The sequence below is a fragment of the Alosa sapidissima genome, chromosome 9, assembly GCF_018492685.1.
Source record: "Alosa sapidissima isolate fAloSap1 chromosome 9, fAloSap1.pri, whole genome shotgun sequence".
Lineage (NCBI taxonomy): Eukaryota > Metazoa > Chordata > Actinopteri > Clupeiformes > Clupeidae > Alosa > Alosa sapidissima.
The window spans coordinates 16,425,625-16,444,414 of record NC_055965.1 but is presented as its reverse complement, the minus strand read 5'-3'; the positions used below and the strand labels follow the sequence as shown (position 1 = coordinate 16,444,414).

Here is an 18,790-nt window from a genome sequence, read left to right as displayed (position 1 = left end):
AAATAATGTTTCCAAAATCGTTTCAGTGGTTCATCAACTCATAACAGGGTGAACGGCAATTCTGCATTCGCTTCGCGGCCCTCAATCGGCTATAACCACACTATGTACGTTTGCTAGATCGGGTAGCGGATCTGTAGTTCGATGGAATGAGACATAAGAAACTACAAATTTGACTTGCATCTGATGTCGCAATACATCGTATTTTTATAAGTCATGCAAAATATTCTACCTTGTCTGTGGACATTGTTATTTGCAAAGCCGGTGCTGGATAAACAAATAGCATGCGTGCGACAGAGGGAAAGCTTTTTTGGTGTTGCTTTAATTAATTGAAATTAATCACTTATTTTGACAGCCCTAATGCAGAGTGTTTCTCAGCAGCTTATATACACCAAGTTTGGGAGAAGGAAAATGCCTCAGACTAGTTTTCTTTTACTTTCACTTTGAATTGTTTGAACATGAACATAAAATAAACATGAACATTTCAACATGTAAGAAAAGTTTACATTTTTACAGCAGAAGAAAATTGAAGCAAAGATACAAGTGAATGCAACACTGCTTGGACCCTTCACACACACACACACACACACACACAGACATGTGTGCCTATGTCTGTGTTTTTAAAACACTGTCCCCTGTCGGTTGCTATCTGGAGGAGTATGGAGTTGGTTCAACATGAGCTGGAGTTTGCAGAGGCGCACGTTTCATCTAGGTCTTCGGCCAGGGGCACTGGGTAAATTCCTAAAATGCTACAAAAACAGGAAACCTAATTAATATACCAGCTTTAGTAAAGAAAATTACATACAGTAATGTGAAAGTGATGTCAACCCATCAGTCCGCCTGCTTATGTGATGGACTTACATCAATATTTTCATAATCAGATGTTGTTATCCTGGGATTCAGAGCTGTGTATGTATCATCAGGAGGGTCCACGTCAGGCCTCTTTGCTCCTGAGTCTCTGGCTGCTGCATTTCCCCTGTAAAAATAAACAAATCATGGAAGTTATCAAATGGTAAATGTCTGTGGTTAACCTCTTTGTTAAAACTACAGTTATATACCTACTGTATACAGCTCTGGACAATAATTAAGAGACCACTGCACATTTTTCTGATGTCATGTTGAATGACAGTCATATTCAAAATTAAGAGACCGCAATCCTCTTAATTTTTTTCCAGAGCTGTAGTAGTTAGTCTTTATGAGAAACTGACCAATTTTTTTTTCTTTTTTCATTAAATGTATAAATTCAATCCACTTTATGTAAAATTACTCAAATCAATTAAAACCTTTCGCAAGCTACAGTATGCAAAGCTGTAGCCGGCACTTACATATTCCTCATTATGAACAAAACAACGGCAGCCAGGATAACACCATCCAGAATTGCAAGAACACACCCTCCCGTGGCAATCAATGCCAGTTTGATCTACTACACAGAAAAATACACATACAAAGACACAGAAATACACCGACAGTTACACACGGCCACACACTTTTAAGTTATGGTAAGTTATGACATGCTCTTCCTAAGGTTTCCACACAGTGAAACACTTTGCAAATTCCGCCAAATTTCGCCTCAGGACCAGTAGCGCAGCCAGAAATGTTCAAATAGGTGGGCACAGAAAATAACGGGTGGTAAAAGCCAATTTGATTGAACAAAAGAGAGGCTTATGAGATAGCCTACACCATACAAACAGTAATCATAGGCATGTTATATTTATGGCATAATTTTGGAATTTATTGAACGTATTTGATCACAGCTGAGAAATTACGCAGGAACATTTTCAACTGGAGCAAAACAACGCATGAATGTAGCTTCACGCGTCACATGAAACACAATTTACACAATAGATTGACCATATTGGACAACTGCAAAGCCTTATCATAGGCAGGTTACATTCATGACATGAAAAGTGGAATTTATTGAACAAAAACGACAAATTAAGCAGTCGGCTAAACATTTTAAACGTGCGCTAAACTGCATGAACTCAGCATTGGTGTGTCGCATAAATTAAAACACAAATTGAAACAACAGCTTGACCATTGGACAATCCTACTGCAAAGCCTGCATGCAACATTTATGACATAAAAAGTGGAATATGATTGCATTTCATCACACCTGACTATTAATGCTTATACTTAAACAGAGCTGCCGGCTGTTCGTGATATGACTGATTCTTGAGCTCTCAACACAGTGTTGACTTGCAGTGTTGACTCGTCTTTTTCAGATGGTGAACGTAAACTAAGGAAAGCCCTCTAATTGGACGGGCAAGACTGACAAGTAGACGGGCCTAGGCCCATCCAGACCCGCCCGTGGCTACGCGTATGCTCGGGGCATGGACGGCAAGCCGTTTGGCTGTAGTGCCTGGCAAGCAAGCTAATTGGGCTAATCAGCTAGTTCAAAAGTTGAATTATTTAATGAAGATATCCAGGGGTCTTTATGTCTCAACTAGGTTGATTTTGCATATAAACAACAATTCATGTTCATAGAAAACAACTCAAGTAAAGATATTGTTCACCAGAACAAGGTACACCAGGAGGTCCATCTGCTCCAGGTGCTCCAGGATATCCATGTGGTCCAGTCATTCCAGGAGGTCCGATTGGTCCATCCTTTCCATGCATTCCAGGAGCTCCAGATGGTCCAGAAGGTCCACGTGGTCCAGGAAATCCAGGAAGTCCAGCAGGTCCACGTGGTCCAGGAGGCCCAGACTGACAAGCAGCTGTTGAAGATCCAGCTGACACTTACATCACACTCACACGACCCATAAATAGAAACAGTGACACATACAAAGATATCATGGTACTATCAACAGGATACATTAAGATTCAGGATTACGACCAGCCTTCACTTTTATGTGAATCATTGGTGTACAGTATATATATATATATATATATATATATATATATATATATATATATATATAGGACTGATTATTATTGGGTGACACTTTTTCATATACATTTGATGTCATTGTCCTTAAATTTTCTAATATTGTCTTTGATCATTCCTGTTTCATTAGTATTGCAATCTGATTCCATTGTTTTCAGGGATAGGCTATAGCAGCCTATAGTAACTACTTCAATATTGTAAACATATAACTATAGCCTATCAACACTATAGGCTATGATATACAATTCATGGCTAAATACAATTCATTCCATTATGTATTATTCGGTTAAAAAAATCTAATTGTGGATTTGAGGTAGGCATTAATTCTTTAATTCTTTGTCTTGACATTTTACCAGGTTTAACCAACCTTATGTATATCCTAACACTACCAATTCATTTTCTCACATTTCCAGTACAGATGTGGTCACTTAAAGGTACAGAAATTAACTGATTGTTGCCAACTGTTAATTTAATTGACAATTATTGTGGTTATTGGGTAATCCGTTTTTGTCCATCCATTTTTAGGGAAAACACCTCAAAATTATTTGATTGTAGCTTCTTAAATATCTTTCAAAACAAGCCATTTGAGGACATAGTCTTGGGCTTTTGGGAAATTTCAAAATGTTCTGGCATTTTATCAAAAACAACTAATCTATTAATCAAGAAAACAGACAACAGATTAATCAACTATGAGAATAATCATTAGTTAAAGCCCTACTGTATTACTTACAGTGAGGCAGGATCATCAGTAAAATGACAATAGGCATGTGTCTTCCTCTGCAATGCATGTCGGCAGTACTCTGTAATTCCAAAGCAGTTTTAAAGCATTATTACCCTTAACAAATGACACAAACTTATTCCTTATTTGGGGCAGCTGTGGCCTACCTACTGGTTAGGGCTTTGGGCTTGGAACCGAAGGGTTGCCAGTTCAATCCCCGACCAGTAGGAAAAATGTGGGCGGGGGAAGTGATTGAGCACTGCTCTCCCATGCCCACATCCATGGCTGAAGTGTATGAAGGTATATTGGGTGCAAAAGTGGCGAGCACATTTAACTGCAGATTTTGCATGTGCACACTAAAGTCATAAATGTGTAACAGTAAAGTTGAAGTTGTACATATTTTTTCTATATCTTGTTAAAAATAGGGGCTACGGGTTCACAAATCCTTTTTACAGGTACACAAATCCTATCCTGTGAGTCACAACTTTCAAGAGTCATGCACTCGACACTTTTGCTCCAATCGTTGCAGCGCAGTTGGTGCGAAACACATTTGCACATCTGTGTTTCATAATCTGAGAACATGCACAACATTCGTGCATTTGTAAACCCAAATGTGAACTAATGCATCCGAAGTTGTGCATCTGTGAAATAATTTCTCATTAATAAAATTCTACAGATCGCTTTGATTTTCTTGCACGACTACAAGTCAATTGATACAAGTGCTCGAATCTGCTTCTACGAGTACGATACTTTTGCTCCTGGCTAGGTGATATAATAGGAGCAAAAAGATTTGTATAGTGCACGTCGAGCGAAACGATCGAGAAAACAAGCGGCCGGATCTGGATCGCGCTCAGACTACCATTGCCTGTTCATAAAGTAAGTAACCTCAGCATGTTTCCTTATCAATGAAGGACACACGATTTATAGTTTTTCTTTGCACAAAGCGAGGAAAACATATTTGGTGCGGTGTTAAGTTTTACGACCTTATTATTCATAATGTCTGCAAAGCAAACAATTGCTAACTTGCCTAGCACTATCCAATAGTCTTCGTGCAAGATACAAGTCAGCTGTTCGAAAATTGCAGAACGATTGTGTCATATTGTGTGTCCTAACGATTTTGGACGGGCAGTGTTATATTTCTGTACTTCTAAACTAGTTATTATGACCGCCGCGCAGCGAAGCGGCGGTCATATAGGTTTAGTCAGATTTTTTTCTTTTTTTTTTTTTCTTTTTCGCATGCCCAAATTTCCGTCAATGATTCCCGGGACACTGAAAGACCGGGGTACACGAAACTTGGTGGACATGTAACCCCACATGGATAGCATGGAACCATCATTTTTCGTTTTGATCTGTAGCCCCCCCGCTGAATTGGACCCCCCGAAAGGAGGGTAGGGCAGACACAGTTTTCTGTGAATATCTCGAAAACCGTAGGGTTTAGGAGGACCATTTTTTTTTTGTATGTTGATCTCAAGGGGCCATGTCAACCCATTCCATAACCACTCATTTCATGTATAGCGCCACCTAGTTAAACACAAAAAAGTAAAAATGAGGTGGTGTAATTGAAGGTATCTGTGACCTAACATAGTCAAAACTGCACGAAATTGGAAGTGTAGGATCATTATGACACCCTCTGTATGCACGCCAAGTTTTGTAGAATTCCGTTCATGGGGGGCCACACAATAAATTAATTTATGTTACTATACACCAACTGGCCTGTAGGTGGCCGGAGACAGTTTTCTGTGAATATCTCGAGAACCGTAGGGCCTAGGAGGTCCACCTTTTTTTTTGTATGTTGGTCTTAAGGGGGCATGTCAACCCATCCCATTACCACTTATTTCATGTATAGCGCCACCTAGTTAAAAATTAAAAAGCAAAAAATTAGGTGTTTTCATCTCAATATCTCTGGCTGACAAGGTCAAAACTGCACGAAATTAAAAGTGTAGGATCATTATGACACCGTCTGAATGCATGCCAAGTTTTGTGTACTTTCGTTCATGGGGGGACTTACAATAAAATAATGTATGTGTACATTTAGTGACGTACACCAACAAGGATTCCCGGGACACTGAAAGACCGGGGTACACAAAACTTGGTGGGCATGTACCCCCACATGGATAGCATGGAACCGTCATTTTTCGTTTTCATCTGCAGCCCCCCCGCTGGACTGGACCCCCCGAAAGGAGGGTAGGGCAGACACAGTTCTCTGTGAATCTTTTATGGTATGTTGGTCTCAAGGGCCCACATCAACCTGGCTCATAATCACTAATTTGTGATTTGCCCCCCCCCCGGTAAAAAATGAAAATCAGTAGGATTAAAAGAAAGCCAAAATAAATATTCATCATCATCATCATGGCTGCATTTTCAGTATTGGCGAGAAGTAGTCGTTTGTCCACTAGATGGCGCATCGTTGCAGTGAGACGTAATTTTGTTGGAAGTTAAAAGTGGGTTGGAAAAAACAATGGACGCTTCATACAAGGACTGTAATTTACCGCAGCGAACATCTAATAAGGATAGGACGATGTTCACATGAAGTGTAATTCCCATTTCTTCTTGAAGCCGAAATAAATCTGAGGATGTTTATCGGACATGCTTGGTTTTTACTGCAGGTACGTTAATCTTGTAATATCAATAAGGACCTAGGTAATGTTACCGTTAGCGTTGGTTGAGTGATGGAGGCATTTGATTTATTGCATTTGTAGAAAACTATAAATGCGGTTATACCAAGCAAATGTATAGCAGCACTGTTTCTATCTTTCGACTGTCATTTATTGCACGTGCTACAAAATCATTCTGTGCAACGTTACACCGGTCTGATACAGTTTTGCCTATACATGCGTGAGACTGAGACGCCTGTTTATTTTGTTTTAAGAGCGTGCAGGGTGTGAGAGGGGAATCGATGTGCTTTGATTACAGCTTGGTAGTTGTAGTCTGTGAAATTAAAAAGCACGTGTGTGTGAAGTATCCAAACAATGACACCTTCATTTCATTATGGCTGCTTTAGCAAAACACCTTAAGCTACTGTGTAGTGGGTCCCATTTAGAAGTGGCTACTTCATTCGCGCTTTCCTTGACTCATGGAGCTGCGTGAATGTTATTACAACTTTTCGCCACGATATGACAGTTTAAGTCCGCTTGATACTGTAAGGCGTAAGCCATTGGTTTCCAAAGGAGATTTTATTTGTGTCGCCAGCATAGCCTATTGACAATTTATGTTGTAAATAGGCCTACCTTATAATCCTACCTGTAGCTTAGGGAAGCTAACAGCTTTCTATTAGGATCTAGTTTGTTAGTTACCGTTTTGTCATAACTCCCTGATGCATTTTTGCATTTAGAATAGCCAGAGCGTGTATATCTCAATCGGAAAATTAAACAATATCGGGTGCCTATGGACTAGGCTGGGTGAACCCAGCCTGATCTGCCCGCTATTTATTTTTTGATTTCTTAAAAGATTGAGCTTGGTCTGATGAAAGCCAGACTAGCCATGGACCTCAGTTAAACAATGCAAGGGAACATGAATCAGCCTATATTTGCACTAACAATAACGGACAAAAGCTCTTCAACTTTGGCCCGTTAAAATGTGTATGAACAGTCTAGCGACGCATTTCATCAAGGCCCATTTGGACATGTCAGTTATTTGCACCACTGGTTAGATGTAAAACAGCATTTCGTTTCAGACTAGGCTACTGTTACTTAATTTGTGCATTAACAATAACGTTTCAGACTACTGTTACTTAATTTGTGCATTGACAATAAAGTATTACATGAACTAAAGATGACTAAAATCTTATGTAGAAGAAGAAACATTCACAAAAAATCCATCCATCCAAAAATGACCTTTGTTTTTGATAGCTGTTGAAAACGGCATGGAACTGACAGAGATGTTTTTGTTTAAAAATACATAAAAAATAAATAAATAACATTATGCTGATACCTTTTGCTTTTCCCAAATACAATGTAGCTTACAGGTGTAAGTGACCTTTCATCAATCCAGTTGCAATGGATGAACTGTGATGAACTGCCCTACTTGTGATTGTTTAGAGATTTTAAAGGTTTTATAACAATTCTACATCTTCTTTGGCTATTCTACAATCTATTCACCTTTTCAGCACCAGTAGGGTACTTTCTGTGCAGCCGCACACACACACTCAGGCATGCCAAACAAGCATACACAAAAGTTTCAAGAGTGGGGGATGGAGTAAAATATGGAGACAAATTGAAGTGTGATTTATTTTCGCGGAACGGATGTACAGGACTGAGCGGCGGTCATATTTTGTACCGCTATGCGGTACATCTAGTTTATCTAGCGATAGCTAGCTAGCTTGATCTGGCACTGGAGGATTTAGCAAGCAGGTAAGCTAAGCTAAACGTAGCTGTCATGATAATGTAAACCAAGAAACAAGATAACTTTCTTCATATTATTATCATGTTACTTACCTTATGAGCAGGCAATGGTAGTCTGAGCGCGATCCAGGATCCAGATCTGGCCGCCTTGTTTTCTCGATCGATTCGCTCGACGTGCACACATACAAATCTTTTTGCTCCTATAGAGTGTCCCAGTGACGCCACTTCCATTTGCCTCCATGGGACCTATCTTTCAAAAAATTTTGAACGCCAGTCAATGGCGAAAAATAAATTATTTTCTGGTCCCGGTTGACTTGTGCCTTGAATTACCCATATGATGTTTGTCAATTTTAAAGACAAATTTTCATGTAAAGACATTTGCAGTTTGTTTCGTAACTATTGAATTACAACATTGTGAAAGATCGTAATTCCCACGACTACAAAACCATCAGTCGCGCTAGTGACGTTAGCTCATACACAGCCACACTAGATTGTACAAGCATACCAGCAACAGGTCTTAATTGGGCTTTCCTTGCCGATGAAAATACCATGAGTCAGAGGATTAAACACATCAGGTAAGTTGTATTCGTCCATAGACTGTGCATTAGATACTGTTAAGTGATATTGCAGGCAGCAAGATGCAACCATTAACTAGCATAACAGCTAATCATATCATATCGAGACGAGAGATGTAGTCCACTGAGCGGATTCGCACAAAACCAACATAACTTTTGAAGTCTATCGAACAACAGTACTTTCTTGACGTGAAAAATTATATTTTAAATTCACACACATCATATGTGAAATTCGTGGCACAATTCAAACTGGACCAAAAAATAATTGTTATCTCTCCATTAACTCCCGTTCATATTTTTTTGAAAGATAGGTCCCTTGTAGCGGAAGTAAAACGGAAGTCACTGGGACACTATTATATCCATAGACAGTAAAAGAAATGGACGAACAGACTCCGTCGTTTTCAATGGGAGGGCACTGAGTCAAATAGAACGATTTTTCAGTTGGTCCCCCCAGTACTGCGCAGACTCACACTTAACTTCATGACGTTAGCCATCGAACTGAATCTTGTAACTCATATGATAGATACACAGAAATTCTTCTCACACTTCCTTCGCCTTCAAAGTCATCAAAGTTAAACATTTATTTATGTATTATTATTAATATCATCCTCACCAAGTCGTGTTAATGTTGAAGCTACCATACATGATCATCTTCAAAAACAGTCAACAAAACAAAAAAGTTATAGCCTTGAAGCTAATCTTCTTTCCACTTTTCCGACCTACGGTCAATCCATCGAAAACCTCTGTAATGATTAGTGCCGTTTTAAAAAAAATTAGGTTTACTTTTTTATTATTATTAGGTTGTCTCTGTGTAATGCTTTACCTTAACATACGGTCGTGTATGCTAGGGTTTGCTTATGAGTTACCGTCATAGTAAGGTGGACTGAGCTTCTTATCCAAACAATACGGTTATCTCCCTACGGCGCGAAAGAGAGATTACGTCAAAGCTAGCTTCCCTCCAACCGAACAAGCTAACCATTCTTCTTACGGGTAACCAACGTTACGGACGAGGTAGTGGAGTCTGTTTTGCCTTTGTAGTGTTTATGTGGATTACACAGAAGCTACAATATCGGCACAGGATATATGTTATATGAAGTTATGGTATTTCAAAAAAATCCTAGAATGAATGGACTTCTATGGGAGTTAGCAGAGAGGTGGTCCCTCCAGCCTACGTCGATTCTTCTACTTCCGGGAATTCGCCTGCCCCCTTGATTATATCACCTAGCCAGGAGCAAAAGTATCGTCACTCATAGAAGCAGATTCGAGCACTTGTATCAATTGACTTGTAGTCGTGCAAGAAAATCAAAGCGATCTGTAGAATTTTATTAATGAGAAATTATTTCACAGATGCACAACTTCGGATGCATTAGTTCACATTTGGGTTTACAAATGCACGAATGTTGTGCATGTTCTCAGATTATGAAACACGGATGTGCAAATGTGTTTCGCACCAACTGCGCTGCAACAGAGACTTTCTAATGAGGAGACACAGCACTTAAAAAATCCTCCATAGAAATGCATGGGGTTAGTTTGTAACGCCAATATGGCCGTTGTCTACACATATCCCACCCCTTCCTCGGCAAAACGTCGACATGTGAATACATTGAGCCAATCATGTGGTGTGAAGTGAATACATTGAGCCAATCATATGTGGTGTTGTGAGGACATCTTCCCAATTATGTGTTGTGAACTCGCCGCAGGAGCAAGATTGGTGTCGTGAAGCCTTGCGCACGCGCATTTCTGCTGAATAGGGTGCCCGATGAGTGCCCAAAAATCGTTGCTATATGGCCGCTGAGTGGAGGGACTTGCCTAAAAGGACTTTGGCTGCAACGATTGGAGCAAAAGTGTCGAGTGCATGACTCTTGAAAGTTGTGACTCACAGGATAGGATTTGTGTACCTGTAAAAAGGATTTGTGAACCCGTAGCCCCTATTTTGTGTTAACAAGATATAGAAAAAATATGTGTCACGGGGATGATTGTCTGTGTTTGTTTGTTATGTCTGCTTGTGGCTTGTGGTATGACATGCTCTGCTCACCTGTCTTGGGTTATTATATGAGATAAGCACAGGCGTGGTGAATTGGATAATTATTGACAGCGTTTTTAAGCGACCGATAGGCATATTGCTGTTTGTTGACTGAACCAGCGCTGCTGCTACAGGCCTCTGTGTTGCCTATTGACCTACACCGGAGGTGCGACTTCTCGTCGCTCCTCTGCCAAGTTAAGTACATGCTCCTTAAATCTACACTAGATGGGCTGTGGTACAAGAGGGGACTGTTAACCTACTGCTGTCTGGATTGGGCTACTTCAAGATCACGTTAGAGTTGGACATTTAGAAAGAATATTCCCAGTATTATGGACTCAATTGCATCGTAATTGTGTGTGTTGCCGTGTAAAGCTTTATTGTTTTTTTTTTGGACACTGACGTGAAGATTTGCTGTGCGTGTGCTGTGCTGACCTCTCCTACTCTCTCACATTGAATTGTTGTTGAATTGTTGTGAATTGGAACATTGAACAATATTGGAGGCTTCCCTGTAAATGTCCTGTCTCCTATGCCCTCCGACTCGCATTAGTTTCTCTCCCTCTCTCTTCCTCCGCCAGTGTGCGTGCATCTGCTGTCTGCCGGACCCTGGTACCTGACGTCAGTCACGGTGTGACCCAGCCCCCTCACGAATCTGCCTGCGTTTGCTGCTGCGTCCTAGCTGGCTTCTTCAAAGTCCTTTTAGGCAAGTCCCTCCACTTGGCGGCCATATACCAACGTTTTATGGGTACTCATCGGGCACAGTCTTTGGGTCGAACTGCGCGTGCGCAAGGCTTCACGACACCAATCTTGCTCCAGCAGCGAGATCACAACACATGATTGGCACGATGTCTTCACATCACACTATATGATTGGCTCAATGTATTCACATCACACCACATGATTGGCTCAGTGTATTCACATGTCGACGTTTTGCCGAGGAAGGGGTGGGATATGTGTAGACAACGGCCATATTGGCGTGACAAACTAACCCCATGCATTTCTATGGAGTATTTTTTGAGTGCTGTGTCTCCACATTAGAAAGTCTCTGGCTTCTTCTCCCTCCTCTGTGGATCTATGGACTGTTGGATTCCTTCTCAATTAACTGAGTCATTTTTTTAGAAGAAACTTAAGTGACTGTATTTAAAATAAATCCTATATTTTTATATCGCAATTCCCTCTGACTCTGCTGTGTTGTGTGGTTACAGTAACTCTCCAGAAAAAGTTATTTACACATTGGTTACATATGTACAACTTCAACTTTACTGTTACACATTTATGACTTTAGTGTGCACATGCAAAATATGCAGTTAAATGTGCTCGCCACTTTTGCACCCAATATACCTTCATAGAAGTGCCCTTGAGCAAGGCACCTCACTGCTCCAAGTTAGTGTGTGCTTCACCTCACTGTGTGTTCACTGTGTGTCTCACTAATTCACAGATTGGATAATTGCAGAGGCCAAATTCCTTGTTTGGCCTATAGACCCTTTCAACAATAAAAACAAAAACAATGCTTGAATGTTCTATTTGGGCCCCAATCCACTTCCTCTACATTAAGATAACATATGGAATGTTAAAAAGGAAGTCTTGTGGGGCCAACTATGATGCTGATAATGGAACTCTCCATAGACCTGATTTACACATCAGACAGAAGACAATAAGCATGCCACCTGAACCAACATGTGCGATATTCTCAAATGTGAAACAGACTTTTCATTTATATGCACGAATCATAACTTTGCACAAACTTTTTTTTTTCTTTGTTTATCTACAAAAAATTATGATAAACACATGTCATTCCCACTAGTCCAGGTTATGCACTATGCAGAAACCCCTCCCAAATATAAAAGCTTTAACAGCTTTATCATCAATTACAGTATCAATAAAGACACAAGAAAGGTTGTTATATGGGGGCGTGTGACGAGGTTGATTTTTGCATGGCATAATCTTATGAAACAAAATACATAATGTGCAGGTTAGCGTCCTGCATGACAGCCTCTGCCATCAGTGAATGGGTGAATGTGAGGCATGACATTGTAAAGCGCTTTGAGTGCTCGGAGGTGTTGAATGACGCCATATAAATGCAGTGTATTTACTATTTACCATCAGTACATTATCATTATATTATCAGCGTTCACAGTAAGAATTCAATGATGACATTGTTTCTTACCTTAGATAAAACCCAGTAAAACCCCTCTTGTTTGGTATAATTAAATCTACTCCCTTGAGCAACTTCACTTGAGAATGGAATTGCATAATATATTAACTTGCACAACTGGTCAGCAAATTTCAGTGTACAGCGTTGAGTAAAGGGGAAGTTGTTCAGCGCCACACCTCCCTGCCTTACTACACACATACAAGTTTTTCCTGCTGTCCTCTTCAAACATATACTTCAGTACACTGACTGTAGTGACATAATCCAAAAACAAAAACCAGTTCATGTCCATAGGTTGTGTTTGTTTAGGCCAACTTGGAGCAACTTGTATTTGTTGTTAGGCCAACGGTCCCTACTCATAAATAAATGATAAATGTTTATCATTCTCTAACTTTCGAGGGCAGTTTAAAGAGTTGTGAGTCTTGGTAGCTTTAGAGTATATTGTACTGTTACGGATATTACTGTGGCCTGAGGGAGAGCAGCGGGCGGCACCATGACAACGTGCTTCCTCTTCACCCTTAGTAAGGTCATGGACAGGATGTTGCATCAGCATCAGCCATGATAGTACAAAGAATTCAACTTCAGTCCTGTCCTACACCCCTATAGTATAGTTTTTTTTTACCTTAAAGTATACCCTTTCAAAAATCATTTTGATGGCACATAAACTCTTAATAGGGCGAATGGCACTCTGAGCAGGTCTTATCGCTTGTAAAATAGGAACACAACACTGGGTATAGGTAGGAACAGTGACCTTTAGGTGTTCCTAAACAGTAAACAAATCTCCTAAAGGTTTTCCTAAACAGTAAATAAATCTCCTATAGGTGTTTCTAAACAGTAAACAAATCTCCTATAAACCCACACTCCCTGATCCTGTTGTGATTGATTGCCCTGGTAGGCCTTACTGTAAGTGTGCTCAAAGTGGGCAAAAACTTGGTGTGTTTTAGAACTGTTTTTTGTGTGTGTGTTTGCTTATGATTAATAAATGACTTTTGCTCAAAACTTCATTTTCATGTTGCAGTCTATGAGCTGGCTGTAGCATTCTGCTACTGAATTCACTCCAGAGGCGCCACCTACAGTGCATATACTGTATGATAGCACATAATGGAATCCATGTTTACATGTATTTCTAAAGCATAGTTCTGGTCCTTGATTATGAATGGCTGAATCACGTTCGATGCCTTTGAAAAATCCAGCACAAACAACCTTGACCGCATTTCATTCTTTGTTACTGTGAATAACTTGATAGAAAGGTGACTAGACGTTGCTTGGCAACCATTCAAGATAGAGGAAATATATTTATGAATGATTATGTATGAATAAATTGTTAAATTTCTCGTTGCTGTGCCCTTATTTTCTGAAATCTTGCCAGATATATATAGTAACTGTTCTGGAAAAGCAATAAGCCACTCGAGTTACACTGGTTACACTGATAAGAACAGCTAACAACTTTGCTAACCCGTTGTGCCCAGCTGATCTAAAATCAGCGTAAACCTACGGCCTCTCGGGGCTTATTTCCTAAGCATGTGACTGCATGCTTTTGTTTTAATGAGTTAAGTCAATGGGAAAGTTTGTAATGTACCATTTTTTTTATTTATGTTGGAAAACACATGCTTTAATTATGTAGGCCTATTGTTATAAAACAATATTAGCAAAACAATCATAACCTATGAACATGATTGTACATAGCCTATTAACATAAACAGTTAACAACACCATAGACTCAAAATAGTTGACTATATACATAATCATAACACACTGGCTTTGAAAACAAACAGCAGAATACAGAATATGATACAAATAGCACAACATAAACAATACTAAAACTGCAGTGAGCTAAATTATCACAGGCAATAGAAAAAAATAAAATAATATTTTTTCATTTTATCATGATGAATTGAAAAAAAATGAATGATAATGGAATTTCATACATCAATACATGATCACTTAAGTATGCATGTTATTTCTTGTGTTTACTTACAAAATTGAACTTGTATATGTCCACTTTATGCACGCACGCACACACGCACACACACACACACACACACACACACTATTCATGTGTATCTGTAAAATCCTTCTGCCTGTTGGTTAAGGAGTATGGAAGTGAGTAGGTTCAGCATGAGCTTGTGTCTACAGTGGCTTCCGTATTCATCATTGGACACAATGACTGGCTGGGATCCTGAACTGCTAGCAACAGGACACACAAACTATACGCAAATTAAAATGTAAAGAATAATATATTTCATTTACAATTCGTCTGCCTGTTTATGTCAAGGACATACATCAAGAGTGTCCTTCTCAGATGATCTTGCTCTGGGATTCGGAGCTATGCATGTGCCATAAGGAGGTTGCATCAGGCCCCTGCAGAAACAGAAATAAAACAGGACCGCAGTGTTACCCCGACCACAGTGTTAGGGTTAGAAACAACACTGTGCCTAAAAATACCAGAAGAGCATTTAGCTGAAGCCATTAAACCTATATCATGTCAGGTCAACAATATCATATGTAGTCAAGTTTGTTGTCATGACCACAGTGCCCCTAGCCTGGATACCAGACTCTCTGCCCCACTAGCCACAGCCCTTTATCACTTGTGCCCTAAAGGCAGCACTGTATGAAATTCAACACAGAAAGACAGAAAAGACAGTGTGGACTACAGCACCTGGGAATGCACTCCAGAGGCTCGCTCTGCTGTCCTTCTCCTAAAGAAACAATCAGAGTGAGTTATGCACTGAAGTAGTGAAGTGCAAACGCACCATTTGAGCCACAGAAACATCTGTCTGAACTGAAGTGTTTGTGTGTGTGTACAGTATGTGTGTGTGTGTGTGTGTGTGTGTGTGTCTGAGTGTGTCCATGTGTATGTAATGCTATTCCATTTACCACCAACACACGAAGCTCACTGCAATGGCCACAACAATGATGGCTGGGACTAGCACAGCTGATCGCAGTCCTGTGGTGACCTCTAGGGGGCGAAAAATGTCACATCGGTATTATTTTTTTTTTTGTTTTTACAAAAAAAAACACAATACAGGACGTCCACCATTCTTAGTGTCTCTATAAATGTCATGTGTATGACAGGTTGTGATCATTCTCATCGTCATTACTTGAGCTCAAATAAATTATAGAAATATGAAAACCAAGATACATTTCGTTGAGTACGCTGAATTTAAATGTACTCACTGTATACATTTAAAGGAAGAGTTGAAGATTCCGTCACTCCCACTATGTTTTCTGCCTTACAGTAATACTGGCCACTGTCGGCCACCTTGGCATCCGTGATGCTGTAATTCTGCCCAAATACCATCAGGGAGGATTTGGCTCCGATCTTCTTATACCAGGAGTAGTGGCGAACAGAGGGCTTGGCATCACTGCTGCAGGTCAAAGTCACTGAAGTGTGTTCCTTAATGGAGAGACTGAGCAATGCGGGGGCGTCCTTGCTGCAGATTACTGCCACTGAAGTACCTTCATTTATGTACAAGCTCAGCAATGCTGTGGTGTTTCTGGGAGCGTCTGTGTTAGAAATAAACAATGTCAATCATGTGTCTGGCCAACCTTGTTTCTGTTCACTTGTTTTGGATCCCCAAGACCTCTCTTAAGCGTACAGTACTGTGATTTTTTCCCATTGTGGTACATTGATAGCCTGGCCTTGGCCTGTCTACGTACTTCCGGTCGATTTCTTTTCCCTACAGTACTCCGTCTGAAATAGGTTGATTCACGCTCGTTTATTTCGGCAGTTGGGCAGCCGACCAACCAGCGAACAGAGGGCGTCCCTGAGAGTGATTACGTACCCAGGCATGGTGTTTCAATTACTACGTTTTGGAATACATCAACGTAGGGAGCGAAAAGGACTTATACTTATGAAATCTTTGAGCAAATGTAAATAATAGTTTAGCCTATTAACAGGAGTGTCATGAACAAAGTCACAGTGGAGTAGGATGTTATATCGTCAGCTAAACTTTAGTCATAGATTTTGTCACTTGAAATAGGCTACGAACGTACCCGAGTCAAACTGTAGTTTAGAAGGCTACATGGTCGGGTCAAAATCGCTTTTTGTCAAACACTAAGAAGACTCGACATAACTTGAAACTTTGATCGAAGCATCATCAGTGTCTCTACATATGAACTCGAGCATTAAGAACATTGTTCGTGTACACATAGTTTACTAAAAAGAAAGATTTTGGACAACTCACTCCTTGCAAGATGGCAAGATGGCAGCGAGCAGAAAAAACAAGTGAGTTGTTCAAAACCTCTCTTTTAGTAAACTCTGTGTACACCAACAATGTTCTCAATGCTCGAGTTCATGTGTAGAGACACTGATGATACTTCGATCAAAGTTTCATGTTGTGTCGAGCCTTCATAGTATTTGAAAAATAGCAATTTTGACGCATTTTGTATCAAAAAAGTAGTAGCCCTATAGGAATCCTATTCAAAAGGTAATTTCACCCGAAAACGACAACGCATACAAGCTTAAAAGTGGCGCTTTGGACGTACTTATGCATATGAAAGTTTGACTTGGGTACATTCACAAAACACTATATGATGCATTTTGGCGAGAGTTACGCAGATGAAACGTGTGATTGTTTGCTGATAAGATGCACCCGTGCTTGTTATGGGCGTGCTGCGTGCTGCAGAGAAACTTCTCTGTATGACGAAACGCCGGTTGTTAGTGATTGGTTCAAAGGAACTCCAAAGATTTTAAACCTCAAACTGTGCCCTCCCACCTGGAAATAAACGAACGCCTATGGATCTAGGCCAGACTCTCTGCGAAGTCAGAGAGTCTGGTTTCCAGGCTAGTACATTGATACATGGCAATTGTTTTTACTGTTTGTTACATTCTTTATGAACCAGTTCCATATTTATACAGTGCATCTACAGTTCTTTAGTAAATTTTTACATTTCAAAGTGAGGAATTATATATTATTTAAATGTATAAATGTATAATAAACATATAATTGGTTTTACAAGTTTTTGTTCTATAGCATTTTGAATTCATCTCCCCAGTGTTAGACTATGCTGTGTATGTATGTTTTGTGTTATGTCTGAAGAGTCTGTCTACAGAGAGCCAGACTTCCCTCTACCCCGACCTGGATAATCACAAATTACTTCACAGCAATTGTTGAATGGTCTATTTGTATGAAATCGTGTAATATTACTTTGCCAGCCTACATGGCTCTTCATACAGTAGATTATATTTGCTGGTTTATAAAAAAAAATTAACATGTGTTGTGTCCAGGGAGATGAGTGCAAGCCATGAGTGGCATTTCCGACAGTTGTGTAAAATAGAAATCCTATGCAACAGGGGGGAGCCCAGCAGCAAAAAGAAAGCCTGAAACGGCTACCAATTGCTTTAATGTATTTTGAATTCAATTTGACACTGATTAAAATGAATGATGATGATCACAACAATGTCCATCTGTGCTCACATTTAATGTGCACCAGCTATGACAAGTAAGGGATAACAGTTGCCAAGGTATTCCGATATACTGTATACCAAATTAATGGAGGAGTTGGAGGGCAAAAAGAATGGGTTTTCCTCCATCAAGTTCATTCATTCTGTAAATAAAATATAGGTTAATAACCTGATCTGGAACAGTGTGCCGTACACGGGCACAGTTCCTCTCGATAGGGGCGCTATAACCTCCACTCATTTAACTTCGTTAAAAGTTTTAAGCATTAACAAGTTCATACTTACATCTAACACTGAGGATCACAAAGTCGGACGGATGATCATCATGTCCCGTCACAGCACAGGAGTATCTGCCTTCATCTGTGACGCGGATCTTGTTGATGGAGAACGTGTTGTCTGGTGTGTGTGTGGTTGACACAGGTAGGCCGTTCTTGTACCAGATGTAGGTGGTGGAGTTGCCTAGACTGCAGGTGGTGCTGCAGGTCAGTGTAACACTCCGCCCTTCTGTCACTGTTTTTGGACTCATCATCACCCGCAGAGCTGAAGGGTATAAACAGCCATGTGATTAAATATTAATTTTGGATTCCATTTCCCATACTTTGAAATAAATCATTTGAAATAAAAAAAAAAAGTTCAGATGCGAAACCCTCTAAATCCGTCCGACCACTTTTCTTTTAAATGAGCATTTTTTTTATCAGGC

At 40.0% G+C, this 18,790-nt stretch overlaps 2 protein-coding genes across 15 annotated transcripts in view; both read right to left on the bottom strand.

Moving 5' to 3' along the window:
* Positions 1-609: 609 nt before the first annotated feature.
* Positions 610-12,788, bottom strand: LOC121718355 (macrophage receptor MARCO-like). Of its 4 annotated transcripts, none has more exons than XR_006033910.1 (6): positions 12,702-12,788; positions 3,612-3,681; positions 2,511-2,711; positions 1,323-1,420; positions 859-973; positions 610-746 (listed from the first exon to the last, which is right to left on the bottom strand). XR_006033910.1 is itself a non-coding variant. In XM_042103379.1 (6 exons), the coding sequence occupies exons 1-5, from the start codon at positions 8,168-8,170 to the stop codon at positions 932-934; spliced, it is 549 nt and encodes a 182-aa protein (XP_041959313.1). In that variant the 5' UTR covers positions 8,171-8,199; the 3' UTR covers positions 610-746; positions 859-931. The 4 variants fall into 4 exon arrangements, 3 of the variants coding, with proteins under 3 accessions (XP_041959313.1, XP_041959314.1, XP_041959315.1); XM_042103379.1 differs by lacking the exon at positions 12,702-12,788 and adding an exon at positions 8,033-8,199; XM_042103380.1 differs by lacking the exon at positions 12,702-12,788 and adding an exon at positions 8,033-8,199 and having other exon boundaries at positions 1,323-1,417.
* Positions 12,789-14,035: 1,247 nt separating this feature from the next.
* Positions 14,036-18,790, bottom strand: part of LOC121718309 (B-cell receptor CD22-like) — a 15,227-nt gene continuing 10,472 nt past the window's right edge. For 8 of the 11 annotated variants that reach the window (XM_042103306.1, XM_042103304.1, XM_042103300.1 and 5 more), the window contains exons 4-8: positions 18,376-18,630; positions 15,864-16,193; positions 15,564-15,645; positions 15,346-15,385; positions 14,248-15,047 (exon numbers count right to left, since the gene is read on the bottom strand). In XM_042103306.1, the coding sequence (XP_041959240.1) occupies positions 14,985-15,047; positions 15,346-15,385; positions 15,564-15,645; positions 15,864-16,193; positions 18,376-18,630 (770 nt within the window). In that variant the 3' untranslated portion in view covers positions 14,248-14,984. Of the gene's footprint in view, positions 15,048-15,345; positions 15,386-15,563; positions 15,646-15,863; positions 16,194-18,375; positions 18,631-18,790 lie in introns of all 11 variants that reach the window. The other 3 variants (XM_042103308.1, XM_042103307.1, XM_042103310.1) reach the window with 3 other exon arrangements.